The 14,906-nt window shown below is 36.3% G+C and overlaps 1 protein-coding gene across 1 annotated transcript in view; it reads right to left on the bottom strand.

The window, feature by feature from the left end:
- The window catches only part of RTKN2 (rhotekin 2), a 75,376-nt gene that overhangs the window by 28,790 nt on the left and 31,680 nt on the right, over positions 1-14,906 (bottom strand). The window contains exon 7 of the mRNA XM_045783435.2: positions 4,838-4,932. Within this exon, the coding sequence (XP_045639391.2) occupies positions 4,838-4,932 (95 nt within the window). The remainder of the gene's footprint in view (positions 1-4,837; positions 4,933-14,906) is intronic.

Below are 14,906 nucleotides of genomic sequence, written 5' to 3'. Positions count from 1 at the left end.
GAGATCTATCCCCTTACCAGATTTTTAAGTGCACAATACAGTACTGTGAACAATAGGCAGTGCATTGTATCTATCTTGCATATCTGAAATTTTATACCTATTAATTAGCAGCTCCTTCTTTCCCCTGGTAACTGCCATTCTACTCCTGCTTCTTTGAATCTGACTATTTTAGATACCTCATATAAGTGGAATCGGGTAGTATTTGTCCTTCTGTGCCTGGCTATTTCAGTTAGCATGATGTCCTCAAGGTGCATTCATGTTGCCACATACTCCAGAATTTTCTTCCTTTTTAAAGCTGAATAATATTTCACAGAACAGTGTCTGATGCATAATAGACACTCAATATATGATGGCAATATTGATAATTCTAGAAAATTGACACAAATGAAATGACAATAAACTCTATCTGCCAGATTTTCTGATAAAATTGGTAATGCTAATACTATTACAGACTTCAAGTTTTGGGTGATGGAAAGCTAGACTGTTCAGATCAATCTTCCCACTGAAAACTACTGAAAATGCTGAATCAAATATATTTTTAAAAATTTCCCAGAGCAACAAAGAGGTCAAGAAGACCATAAGAAATTACCAGTACAAATTTGATAAATGAGAACGAGTGAGTTAAGTGAGCACAGAAGCTGTGTTTGTCCTGAGAGCATTTGCGAATCCCAGCAAGTCTGAATTTATGATTTAATGATCCTGCAAGATGAGGAAGCAGAGCAGAAATCAAAGTCTAGGGCCTGAACGATGTAACTAGTTTAATGGGAGATTCTCCTCATGCTAGGCTGATATCCCAAAGGAATCACCAACACGGCAGTAGTGAGCCAGAAATAACCCAAGCCCAGGATTCTCGATGCCTAGAGGTGGGGGATAGGAGGGGTTCAGAGAAACTCAGGCATGATCTTTGGGTAAAGTGGGCCTAGACTGATAGTCACCCCAGGTGCCTGCCAGAAGCAATCTGAAACATTAAGCATCAATTTATTCCTGTATGTAAACTTTCGATTATAATGACAAGTATATGAAGACATTCAAAGAATTGAGACATCATGAGAACCACTAGAAAAAGACAACAGAAATAGATCTAGAGGGGTGCCTGGGTGGCTCAGATAGTTAAGCATCTGCCTTCAGCTCAGGTCATGATCTCCAGGTCCTGAGACTGAGCCCCATGTCTAGCTCCCAGCTCAGCAGGGAGTCTACTTCTCCCTCTGCCTCTCCCCTTGCTTGTGCTCTCTCTGTCTCTCTCTCTCAAATGAATAAATAAAACTAAAAAAAAAAAAAAAGAAATAGATCTAGAAAGACATTGTATGTCTGAATTATTAGTCATAGACTACAAAACAGCCATGCATGCTCTTTTACTAAAAACCTAAAAGATAACATTGACAATACATGCAGGAAATAGAAAGTTCCAGAGCAAATCTGAAAAAGTCAAATAGAACTTCTAGAGGTGAGAAATACAAGAAGAGAAATGAAGAACTCTTGGTATATAGGTTTAACAGCAGATCAGATGGAGCTGCAGAGAGAATAAAGGAAATAGAAGATAGCTCATAAAACAATCCAGAAAAGCATTAAAGACAGACAAAAAGATGAAAAATACATCATAAAGGGTAAGAAACATAGAGGATAAAGCCAGAAAGATGGACACAGTTTTAACAGGAATGCTAGGAGAAAAGCAAGAGAATGGAATGGAGGCTCTCTGAAGAGAAAAGTGAGATTTTGGTCCAGAACTAATGAAAGACACCAATCAGTAATTTTAAAAAGTTAAAGGAGTTCCAAAAGCAGCACAAATGAAATAAAATTCTACATCTACATCATAATGAAACTTCAAAAACCAAAGACAAAGAGAAAATAAAGTTACCTTCCCAGAAATGACATACTGACAAATGATTTTCAATAGCTAGTAAAAGAAGTCAGAAGAGTGGAATTATATCTTAAATATTCAAAAATTTAAAAAAATTGAAACTGCGATATCCTATAAAAGATACCTTTCAAGAATGAAGCAAAATAGAGTCATCTTCAGACAAACACAAGAACAAAGAATTATGATACTGGTGGAACACACTAAAAGAAATTCTAAGGATTATACTTCGAACATAAGGGAAGTGATTCCAGATGTAAGGCATAAGGTCCAAGTAGTACACAGAAACTATAGGTAAATCTAAATAAATATAAAATGTATAAAACACCTCATGAAGTTTAAAAATCAAATGGAATTATAATATCTAACAATAGCACACAGGTCAGAGAAATGGAGTTTAACTGTTGAAAATTCCTTGCATTGTCTAACAGAACGGTAAAACTATCTTTTAATTTTCGACTTCAATAAGCATGATTAATGACATTTCTAGAGGTAATTTCTGAAAGACGAGAAAAAGAATTTTAACTTTATTTTGAACAAGTAAAAAGTGAAACGATAAAACTATCAATCCTTAAAAAGGCAAGAAAGAACAGAAAAACCACCATGAAATGTGTAAGATGAATAGCAAACATAGTATATGATGGTAGATTTAAGCCCAAATATTTAATATCGTATAATATGGCTTAAAAACTATTTGCTATTAAATACAAAATGACTAAATGCTCCATTAAAAAGCACAAAAATGGTCAAACTGGATAGAAATTAAAATCCAGTATATAATCCTGTTTGAAGAAGCGTATTTACAATATAAAGATAAGTACAGTTTAAGATAAAAGAGTGGAAGGAAATGCACAATTTAAAACATAGGTGGCTCAGTCGGTTAAGTGTCCAACTCTTGATCTCAGCTCAGGTCTTGATCTCAGAGTTGTGAGTTCAAGCCCCGCTTGAGCTCCAGTGTGGCGCCCCCTTAAAAAACTATTGTGTGCATCAAATAGCACAGGCTCAAATAATATAAAGCAAAAACAGATGTAATTGTGAGAACTAGAAAAATCTACAATCACAGCAGATTTTATCACACATCTCATAGTAATATAGAGTATACAGACTACGATAATCATTTCTCTTTTTTTTAAAAGATTTTATTTATTATTTATTTGACAGAGAGAGACAGCGAGAGAGGGAACACAACCAAGGGGAGTGTGAGAGGGAGAAGCAGGCTTCCCGCTGAGCAGGGAGCCTGATGCGGGGCTCGATCCCAGAACCCTGGGATCATGACCTGAGCCGAAGGCAGATGCTTAATGGCTGAGCCACCCGGGCGCCCCTACAATAATTATTTCTAATAAATAATTAGAATATATAGAACAGACAACTGAATAAAAACACTGACAAGCCTACTTCAAGAATGATAATAAAAAGACAAGACAATGTACAAAAAGCCAGTATCAGGTAGAAAGGAGGAACATCACTACAGAGCCTGGGGAAATTCAACAAAGCTTTCATGAAGAAGTTAATGCTTATGAACCTTAAGTTTTATTTTATTTTATGCTTTAATTTTATTTTTAGAGAGAGAGAACATGCACTTGTGCGTGTGTGCAAGCAGTGGGTGGGGGGAGGACGAGGAGAAGGAGAGAGAAAATCTTAAGTAGGCTCCACACTCAGCATGGAGTCCAACACGGGGCTGGATCTCATAACTCTGAGATCACAGCCTGAGCCAAAATCAAGAGTTGGACGCTTAACCAACTGAGCCAACCAGGTGCCCCAATGAACCGCAAATTTTAGATAAAATAGACAGACACATATGTATAAAAATATAACTTCCAAAAAATGACTCAAGAAACAGTAAACCTAACGAACTCTATAACTATTAAAAATAATTGAATAAAAGATAAATAATAGTGAAATAACCACGCAATGAAATGCTATAAGCAATCCAGTACACACACACACACACACACACACACACACACAAAATAAACAAAAACCAAGTTGCCAGAAAGACATAATGTGATTTTATCCATATGAAGTTCAAACCAGAGAAAACTAAATTGCATTATTTAGAGAAGTACACATAGGTGGTAAAACCAAAAACAAATGCAAGGAAGTGAATACAGTAAAAACTGGGACACATTTACACCAAGAATAATTAAGAAGTAATGTTGGCAATGCTCCTTTTTGACATGTTAGGCATACATTCATCTCATAATTACTTGTTACACCGTACATTTACATTTTAAGAACTTCTCTGTACTTTTAATATAATTTTTAGTGCAAAACTTGAAAAATATTGTTGTAAAATCATGTTTCATCAGTATGGAGCCACCCGTCTTTAAAACAACAAGTATAAGTAAGGTCGTACATCATTTTATATATTCTGCCTCAGAAAATGGACAAGAATAAATAACCCAAATTATTTTTCTAAATTTCTTTGCCATCACCACTCTGTATTTTTCCTCATAGGTAAAATAATCTGGGAGAATGGAGAATGCTCATGTTAAATTTTACAAACTTTTCTTATCACTTAGCTCCCTTCTTTACCTTGTTATATTATTTTTTGGCTAAACTACAACTACCAGTATCATCCAGAGAGATTAATTCAGCCCACTTTCTCCTATATCCTCTGTTTCTACCAACAGGAGGTTCAACTTTAAAAATAAGACTGGTCTTAGATTGCCAACTAGAGGGGTGGTAAAGTAATCAATTTCAAGTCAAAGACAAAGACGCAGAACATACAAAACCTCTCTGACCTCATTAAGCCTCACAAACAAATCTCTGGCAAATGACATGGAAAAAGGAAAACATTTTTTTTTCTCTTTTAGGGAGAAAGGATGGACATATTAGAAAGAACCCACAGATTCATGCATGCCTCCATTATTTAAGCCAACATCCGCTTCAGAGGAGCATATTAAAATTAGAAATTATTACTGTCACCACGTTATCTATCAACATAACATATGTAATAAGTAAAATATAGACTGTACTCACCATTTCCATTAATAGACAGATTATGGGTCTTGAAGCTATCCTCAGCACTTTCCAAGGTCAGTGTCGTATAAGCTAACAAATTATACTTTGCACCACTAGCAATAGGGAGAAATAAGACATACTTTAAGTATTTTAGTATATTTTCTACTACATAAAATATTTAGATGTTCAACAACAGAAAATAAACAACCTGATTAAAAAATAGGCTAAGGTCTTGAATAGACATTTCTCCAAAGAAGATACACAAATGGCCAATAAAAACATGAAGAATGCCCAAGATCACAAATCACTAGGAAAATGCAAATCAAAACCACGAGTGGGGCGCCTGGGTGGCTCAGTCGGTTGAACATCTGACTCTTGATTTCAGTTCAGGTCTCTATTTCGGGGTTGTCAGATTCAGGCCTGCATCCAGCTCTGTGTTCAGCACAAAGTCTGCTTGGGATTCACTCTCTGGCTCTCCCTCTGCCCCTCCCCACTTCGTGTACGTGTGGACACACACTCTCTCTCTCTAAAATAAATAAATACTTTAAAATTAAAATAAAAAAGGGGCGCCTGCGTGGCACAGCGGTTAAGCGTCTGCCTTCGGCTGAGGGCGTGATCCCAGCGTTGTGGGATTGAGCCCCACATCAGGCTCCTCCGCTGTGAGCCTGCTTCTTCCTCTCCCACTCCCCCTGCTTGTGTCTCCTCTCTCGCTGGCTGTCTCTATCTGTGTTAAATAAATAAATAAAATCTTTAAAAAAAAAAAATTAAAAAAAATCCACAACAAGACACCACTTCATATCCATTAGGATGGCCTTTATTTAAAAAAAAAAACAACAACAGGAAATAAGTGTTGGCTAAGATGTGGACAAATTGGAACCTTTGTGCATTGCTGATGAGAAAGTAAAATGCTGCAGCCACTATGGAAAATGGTAAGGTGGTTCCTCAAAAAAATTAGAAATAGAATCACCATATGATTCAGCAATTCCATTTCTGGGTATATATCCAAAAGAATGTAAAGTAGTGACTCAAATGAATATGCCTACACCTGTATAAATAGCAGCATTACTCTCCAACAGCCAAACAGTAGAAGAAGGTCAACTGTCTATTCAAAGGATGAAAGGATAAATAAAATGTGGTACATACATACAATGGAATATTACTCAGCCTTAAAAGGGAAGGAAATTCTGACACAGGCTACAATATGGATTAATCTTAAAGACATTACACTAAGTGAAATAAGCCAATCACAAAAGGACAATACTGCTTGGTTCCACATGTAAAGTCCCTGGAGTGGTCTAATTCATAGAAACAAAAAGTAGAATTGGAGGTTCAGTGGTTGGGTGGAGGGGAGAACAGGGTGTTTTTGTTCACTGGGTATACAATTTCAGTTTGGAAAGATAAAAAAGTTCTGGGGATGGATAATGGAGATGGCTGCACAACACTGTGAAACTGTGAATGTACTAATGCCACTGAACTATGCACTTAAAAATGGTTAAAATGTTAATTTTATATTATATATATTTAACCATAATAAAAAATGAAAAAAAAAACACATTTAGAGGTTATAGATGACTGATGATAAACATAAATGAATTATCAACTTAGAATGTTTATGTCTTTATGCTATTTTATCTTAAGAATATCTGCAAGTTATTCGGTTTAACTCACAAATGTTTCTCTGAAAGATCTCCATATATTCAAAAATATTAACTGAATACCTAAAATGTACCAAGTCCTATGCAAGGTGATGGGCACTAATGGTAAACAAGACTTGGTATTATATTCTGATGCAAGGGAGAAGGGAATTAAAGTAGACGGAGGGATAAATTAAAAAATGGCATTTGTAAGTTATACTGCAACCTTTTCTATCAAACAAAGGGATAAGAAAACTGAGGACCGGGGCGCCTGGGTGGCACAGCGGTTAAGCGTCTGCCTTCGGCTCAGGGCGTGATCCCGGCGTTATGGGATCGAGCCCCATATCAGGCTCCTCTGCTATGAGCCTGCTTCTTCCTCTCCCACTCCCCCTGCTTGTGTTCCCTCTCTCGCTGGCTGTCTCTATCTCTGTCAAATAAATAAATAAAATATTTAAAAAAAAAAAAAAAGAAAAGAAAACTGAGGACCTGTTAAGCAGGAGAAACAGGAAATGACTCTCTAAGGGGTAACAGTGATGATCTCGTAAAAGGATGGAACCAAGAAAAGAACGCAAGAAAACATTCCAAGCAGAGCCGGCTGAAAGAAGAGCAGTGTGGCTGCAGTATAGGGGGCAAACGGGAAACACCACCTTAGGACACAAGGACAGAGAAAAAGACAGGGATTAGATCCCTCGGACTTTGCTGGGAGCCTTGGAAGAAGAGTAGATTTGATTCCAAGTGTAATAGGAAGTCACTGGAGAAAGTTATTAAGATGGTAATGATGGGATCCTATTCATATTTACTTCCTGGGAGTAAGAATGAATGTTCTTCTGGTTTACCAACTTCAAATATCTGGGGTTTTCACCCATCATATGGGAAAATGAAGTTCTTTATTACTAATTCCATTTTTTTCATCATAATCCCCTTTAGGCTACTTGTGTTAAAATAGCACTCTTGACAAAATGTCTAAAAATTCTGATGCTAAATTTCATACCCTGGTACTTTGTGGTGATAAAAAGTGAATTTTCATTCAATAATAATTCTATTTTCTGTGCTAGTAATCTTTATTTCAAGACTTTTTCTTGATTTTATTATTTATTTTCCAAATTAGTAAAACCTCAACGTTCAAAACATCAGAAAGCATGTTAAAATGAGACAGACAGACAGTAATATAGACAAACTTTGGAGAAGAAGAGAGAAGTCTGATGGGAATTTTTATTAATTGTGCCAAGTGTTATGTTTCATAAGCCTTCTTTGTCTTGTACTAAATCTGTAGAAGAATCTCTACTACAAAGAAAAGGTATATATACATGCAGTAGGTGTGCAGTGCCTACTCCACGGAACGTTACTCCCTTGGAGAATACCTGTTGGTTTGTTTTCTTCTCCAGTTTTATTAAGAAATAGTACTTTACTGTATAAATACAGCATGATGGTCTGATCTATCTTGGTTTTTAATATGCAACCACCATAGACTAGAGACATCTCTCAATACCGAATGTCTTTTGTCAGTATTTATATAGGAAAATTTATGTTTCTCTAAAACTCAACAAAATTTTTTTTAACAAAGTGATGCATGACTAAAATTTCAAGCTACATTCTGAATACAATTGGTATAATGTCAGACTCATATACCGACTTCTGGAAAAGTTCAATAAGCACCAACAAATCTCCACTGTTGCAAGAGCTAAAAGCCTCGTACTCAGTGTGGGCCATTCTCTGCTATTACTTACTTATCCTGGGTTTCTATAGTACCTTCCATAGTAAGCTCTTACTTTTCCCTAGTGTTACACAATGAGACCCCCCCAAAAGCTGAGAAAGTATTAAAGAAAACTGTGGAGAAAAAAGTCAAAGCAATTGAGAACAGCAGTTACAATGGAAGAGAAAACATGATTACATACAAAGCACCTACTAACAGTCACTAACTGTCTGGTGATCAGGGCCAATATGTTAAGCATTATCTCAACATGATCTTTTGTCCCTCACATATCAGTTTTACAGAACACATTATAACTTCTACCACTCAGAATAAAGGGTATCAGACTTCCTACTGGCATTTTAGTGCAGTGTGTTAGCTTCAGGAACCACTGATTATCAATAAGCAGGGAAGTGATGCGAGAGAGAGAGAGGAGAAATGCTAGGTGTGTGTGACAAACAAGCCCAGTGTGGCTGGAGTATGATGAAGGAGAAGGACAGACGTCCCAAAGGTTAGTAGGGGGCAGACACTGTACATGGCAGTGCATTGTGGGCCATACTAAGGACACTGGATTTTCTTGTAAGATGGGAACAAATGGTAGGTTTTGAGCAGAGGCATGTGCTAGTTTATGACTTGTATTTTAAATGATCCCTCTGGCTTCCATGTACAGAACAGACCACAGGGGCCAAGAGTGAAAATGACACCAACTAGAAAGCTTCTGCAGTTGACTTGACTGCTGGTCAAAAGAGCTGATGCAAGCCTGGAATAGGGTGGTAGCTGGTGAGCTGGTGAGAAGTGGCAAGATTCTTGATATGCTGTTAAAGTTGACCCAATGTGGACATGGATGGTGAAAAAAAAAACAAAAAACTGAAAACAACTCCAAGGCTTTTGGCCTGAGCAACCAGAAAAATGGGATTGTTATTCAACTGCTGTGGGGCTGACTGAGAGAAGAATAGATATGAGAAGTATGAATTTAGTTGTGGACGAGTCAAGTTTAAAATTGTTTTAGATATCCAGATGGGTTGTAGGGTAGGCAGCTGGATGTATCAATCTGGAGTTAGGAGGAAAAAAAAGTATGGAAGAATTAAATTTGGGAGTTACCAGTATATACATGAAATTTAATTAAAGTTAGAAAGTCCAGTGAAGTCCAAGGACTGAGAAAATGAGACACAGTTCATCATTTCAGATCAAGCTGAAGAGCAACGGACAAAGGAGGCAGGTGAGGAACTGTCAGAGGTAGAAGAAAAACCAGGGAAGTGGATCCTATGGGGCAAGTTAACAGAAATGGTCCAAGAGAGAGTAAGAGGAGAGGAAGTGGTGGTAAGAAATATAGAAAATTTTTCTGTAAAGCATAGCTATCAAATGGGGCAGTAGAAATGGGAGATATTTCAGTATGCTTCTGTGTTTGTAGCAATGATGCAGTAAAAAGAAAAACTGATGATGTGGGGGAGCGGGGGACATGCGCAGGAGCTTACTTCTGAGTAGTTGAGAAGATGGGATCCAGCATACAGGAAGGTGGCCTTAGATGGGCAGAGTTCCCAAGGAAGGAAAGCAGCAAATACAGCTACATATGCAGACAGGCTGATAGATTTGGCAGATGGAAGATACGCAAGTTCTCTCCTGATTGCTTCAGTAATATCAGTGATAGTTGAAACAAAGTCCTCAGCTTTGACTAAGGAGGAGAGAGGAGGCAGAATCAGAGTCTTCAGAAGAGACAGCAATATGATGTGAAATACTTTTCCTGAAGAGAAGTAAAGTGGAAGGCTGTGGAAACTTAGTTGGAATGCTGTCATGCTGAGAACTCATTTAAGGTTAGTGATCATGTGTCTAAAGGGAGACCAGTCACTATGACTGTTTTTCTCCAGCTTCCCCATCTATCTTCCTCATCATGAGCGCAGATGCAGAGGAGCTCAAAGGAGGATTTAACCAAGGTTGGAGTTTTTCCAAGGTAAGTAGGACATAAGGAGAAAAAGGTTAGGAAAGAATAAAGTGGTAAATCATTAAGTCTAAGCTAAGTTCGAGTCAGAGTACTGAAGGGAGCAAGCTGGAAATGTGGGAGGTGATGGATAGAGTGAGATATCCGCTATAAAGATGGTAGAGGGTGATTGGCTTAAGAAGATGTGGTCCATATATACAATGGAACATTACTCAGCCATCAAAAAGAATGATTTCTCAACATTTGCTGCAACATGGATGGGACTGGAGGAGATAATGCTAAGTGAAATAAGTCAAGCAGAGAAAGACAATTATCATATGGTTTCACTCATTTATGGAACATAAGAAGTAGGAAGATCGGTAGGAGAAGAAAGGGAAGAAGAAAGAGGGGGGTAAACAGAAGGGGGAATGAACCATGACAGACTATGGACTCTGGGAAACAAACTGAGGGCTTCAGAGGGGAGGGGGGTGGGGGAATGGGATAGGCTAGTGATGGGTATTAAGGAGGGCATGTATTGCATAGTGCACTGGGTGTTATACGCAAGTAATGAATCATGGAACTTTACATCAAAAACCAGGGATGTACTGTATGGTGACTAACATAATATAATAAAAAATATTATTATAAAAAAAAAGATGGTAGAGGGTGTGCAATTATTCATAACAATAAGGTCTAGGGCACAATAATAAGGTGCAGGACTGAAATAGGCAAAAGAACAAGATCACAGGAGACGGTGTCACAAAACTGAGAGGTCAGGTATTAGATGGATAGAATTCATGTGTTTTTTAAGCCCATCAAAAAAAAAAAAAAAACCAACAACAAACATCTGAAATGGTGGGAGGCTAGGAGAGGGAGAGAAAGAGAATGAAGATACTTTTCATTTTTCAGAGTGGCATTGTAATTTATTCTTACTAACCACTAAAAACATTTGAGTATTCTCTACTTCAGGAATAGCATCATTTCAATACATAGTATGATATAAAATACTGCTATTAGTGTGCACAAGAGGCAGCTGGTTATAGGCTGTGTGTTCGCACCAAGTGCACTGGGCAGGTGGCATGTTCTGAAAGCAACTTGTGTGGCAGGCTAAAATTATGTGACGAGCGAGGTATATGTTCAAATTGTTTCTCTGGCCTTAAGAAATAATTGTGACTAAGACATCTTTTCCTCAGCTACTTTCAGATAAACATGGAGCATATTTGCCTTTATTTCCAATAAATGACACATCTGAAAATAACACCTGAAGAAAGTTACTGATAACTCCTAAGAATGGCTAAATAAACTATGACAGAGCCAACTGAGAGATAATATGGTCATTAAAATGATTATGTGAAGACTCTGTAATAACTCCAGAAAAAAGCTGAATGTGTAGATAATTACAAATACCAAACTATCCCCCAAAGCTAGGTATTTAAAAACCTGAAAAAAATATCAGTTCAATATATAAAAAGTATTTGACTTAGAATGAAGTACGAATAACTGGTTTTTTTTCTCTTCTAGATTCTATTTGATTATTTTTGTAATCAAATAATAAATGTGGTGAAGCGGTAGTACGGTGGAAATCTCCCATAAAAATCAGAGACAGGCAAAGCATTATAATACCACATACATACAGTTTAAGGCATTTTGACAAGCAATACCTTTTTAAAGATTCACAATAACTATGTGAGGTAGGCAGGGCACGTAGTTTGGTCCCTGTTTTCAGATGAAGAAACTGAAGTTCAGCGAATATAATTGACTTGCCTCTACTAGGCAAGTAGTGTACTGGAAAGAGAACACATTCTATTTACTACCTTTATACTTCATTAAGAAATAGTTTAAAATTATGGTACTTTTTCTGTTAAAACAGATACAAGTGACCGTATTTTACCACTGCAAGAATTTTGAGTTCAGGGAGCATGACTTATTAACCTTGGAATCCAGTGTGCCATATGATATAACTGAACAATCCTTTCTAAGATGATTAAATGAATAAAGAAATTACACCCAATGGCTGAGGAACTCCTTAGTTTCGTTTGAACTCTGCATCATCTTTCACACAACCAAAACCGTAACTTCACTGTTCCTCAAAACATAAATAATCCATTTATTCTGGAGAAGTGTTAAGATACTTGTTTTAAAACTTCAATCTAATTTAAAATGTAGTATAGTGGCTTATTTTTTTAAAAATAGTATACCTTTTTGTCAAATAATCACTTTCAATTTTACCAGTTTTCTTGAAATGATTGTCTAAAATGATGTATATTTACACAGTGATGAATAATGTACTAAATAAATAGTTCTCAAGAAGCATAAAATAGTGAACTCAGCTATTAGAGACACTGGGAAAATCTGGCTAAAGGAATTTCAGTAAGTGAAATTCCACAAATAAAATGAATAAATGAATCACATCAGGGAGCATGCTAAAAATTACCAAAAATGTTCACTGTCTTCTTTTGGATCAAACAATACTTTATGATGATATTTCAAGTTATTTCATTTTTAAACCATGACTAATTACAATGCCAATGGTTCCAAAACCAACAATGATCTCACTTTTAAAACATTCTTGTCAGGATAACATTTTCTTACTAAAACATTACCCTCATTCCTTTTAGCCAACCCTAATATTGAGTTCCCAACAGTTTAATCAGCTACATTTTTTTTTTAATCAAATAGACCAATTGTTATAACTTTGGGGGGGGGGAGACTGGTCCAAAAATGTTATGAAAAAATAAATGACTACTTTAAATGGTAGTCTAAAGAACTTTTGTCAGAAAGAATAGCTATATTTGGTCACATGCCATATTACTAGAGAAGATATATACAGCCCAAATTTGATCTTTTATGCCCATTTTGGTTAAAAATTAAAAGCTGTATTGGGAATCTTCTCACTGAACTAGATCACTATTAAAGAAACAAAACTGGTCCCCTTATGCATTCTGATCACTAGTGCTATTCTCAAACCCCTATCATGGTACTAAAGCGGTCAATAGAGTAGTCCTGGGCTATTAATTTAACCTAGTATATGCTGGATTCATACCTGAAGCTCAGCAGAATACAGGTATTAGCAGAACATGATTCAGTGAAAATGTAAGAGATTTTACTCTTCCTTTGACCAACTTTAATTGGTATATAATAAGCAAATGGCATGCAAATTGCATGGGGAATGTTCGTAAAGAAAATTAGTGTTTGGATTCAGGTGTAAACCAAGAAGAATAACAAATCTAAATAGAGTGAACACCTGAAGACAAATATGTTAGTCATTATTGAAAAGAACTTAATACCAGCGAGTCTGGGTGGCTCAGTCGATGAAGCATCTGCCTTTGGCTCAAGCCATGATCCCAGGGTCCTAGGATGGAGCCCTGCGTCTGCCTCCCTGCTCAAAGGAGAGTCTGCTTCTCCCTCTGGCCCTCTCCCTCACCCCCTGCTTGTGTGCTCTCTCTCACTCTCAAATAAATAAATAAAATCTAAAAAAAAGAACTTAATACCAATAATATTATGCTCAAAAATTCCTCCAGGCTTCAAAAGAGGAATATTGGTTAAATGTAAGTTCTAACATCGCTTAGATTATCTTTTAGGAAATTATAAACAATGGTTTTAAATTTTAAAATAACTGTCTATATTTTATAATCCTTTGTTGTTTTTAAATTGCAATGCTTTACATAAGTTTGAAAAAAAGTTAAGGAAAAGCACTAGTCTCAAACAGTAAAAATAGTAACAATAATGGAAAGAGCTACAATTATTAAATACCCACTATATTTTAATTATTTTTCAATTATTAATTTTTGAGGAAACTCCATACTGTTTTCCATAGTGGTTGAACCAATTTACATTTCCACCAAGAGTGCACAAGGGTTCCTCCTTTCTCCACATGCTCACCAACATTTCTTATTTTTTTGATAACAGTCATTTTAACAGGTAGGAGGTGATATCTTACTGTGGTTTTGATTTGCATTTCCCTGATGATTTTTGATGCTGACCATCTTTTCATGTTTCTGTTGGCCATCTGTATGTCTTCTTTGGAATAATGTCTATTCAGATCCTCTACCTATATTCTAATTGGATTTCTTTTTTTTTGCTATTAAGTTCTAAGAGTTCTTTATGTATATGGATATTAACCCCTTAACAGATAAATGATTTGAAACTATCTCGTCTCATTCAGTAGGCTGCCTGTTCATTTTGTTGATGATTTCCTTCACTGTGCAAAAGCTTTTTAGTTTGATATAACAATTCCACTACTGGAATTTATCCAAAGAAAATGAAAACACTAATTCAAAAAGGTGTATGCATCCCTATGTTCACTGTAGCATTATTTATAATAAGATATGGAAACAATCTAAGTACCCACCAGTGGATGAATAAAGAAGATGTGGTATATTTATATAATGGATGGCCAGCCAGCCGTAAAAAAGAATGAAATTTTGCCTTTTGCAACAACATGGATGGACCTTGAGGAGATTATGCTAAGTGAAATAGGTCAGACAGAAAAAGATAAATACCATATGATTACCCTTATAAGTGGAATTAAAAAACAAAACAAACAAATAAAATTAATAAATATAGAGAACAGATCGGTGCCTGTCAGAGGGGAGGTATATTGGGGGGCTGGCAAAATAGGTGAAGGGAACCAAGAGGTACAAACTTCCAGTTATAAAATAAGTCATGAGGATGTAATTTATAACATGGTGACTATAGCCAATCATACTGTATTAAATATTTGAAAGCTGCTAAGAATGTAAGTCTTAAAAGTTCTCATTACAAGAAAAAAAATCTTTAACTTAGTACAATGAACTAGTTACTAGACTTATTGTAGTGATCATTTCTCAGTGTAAACAAAATTGAATC

Source organism: Ursus americanus, chromosome 6, assembly GCF_024610735.1.
Source record: "Ursus americanus isolate L20-20 chromosome 6, mUrsAme1.1.p, whole genome shotgun sequence".
Lineage (NCBI taxonomy): Eukaryota > Metazoa > Chordata > Mammalia > Carnivora > Ursidae > Ursus > Ursus americanus.
This window is presented reverse-complemented; position numbering and strand designations above follow the sequence as displayed.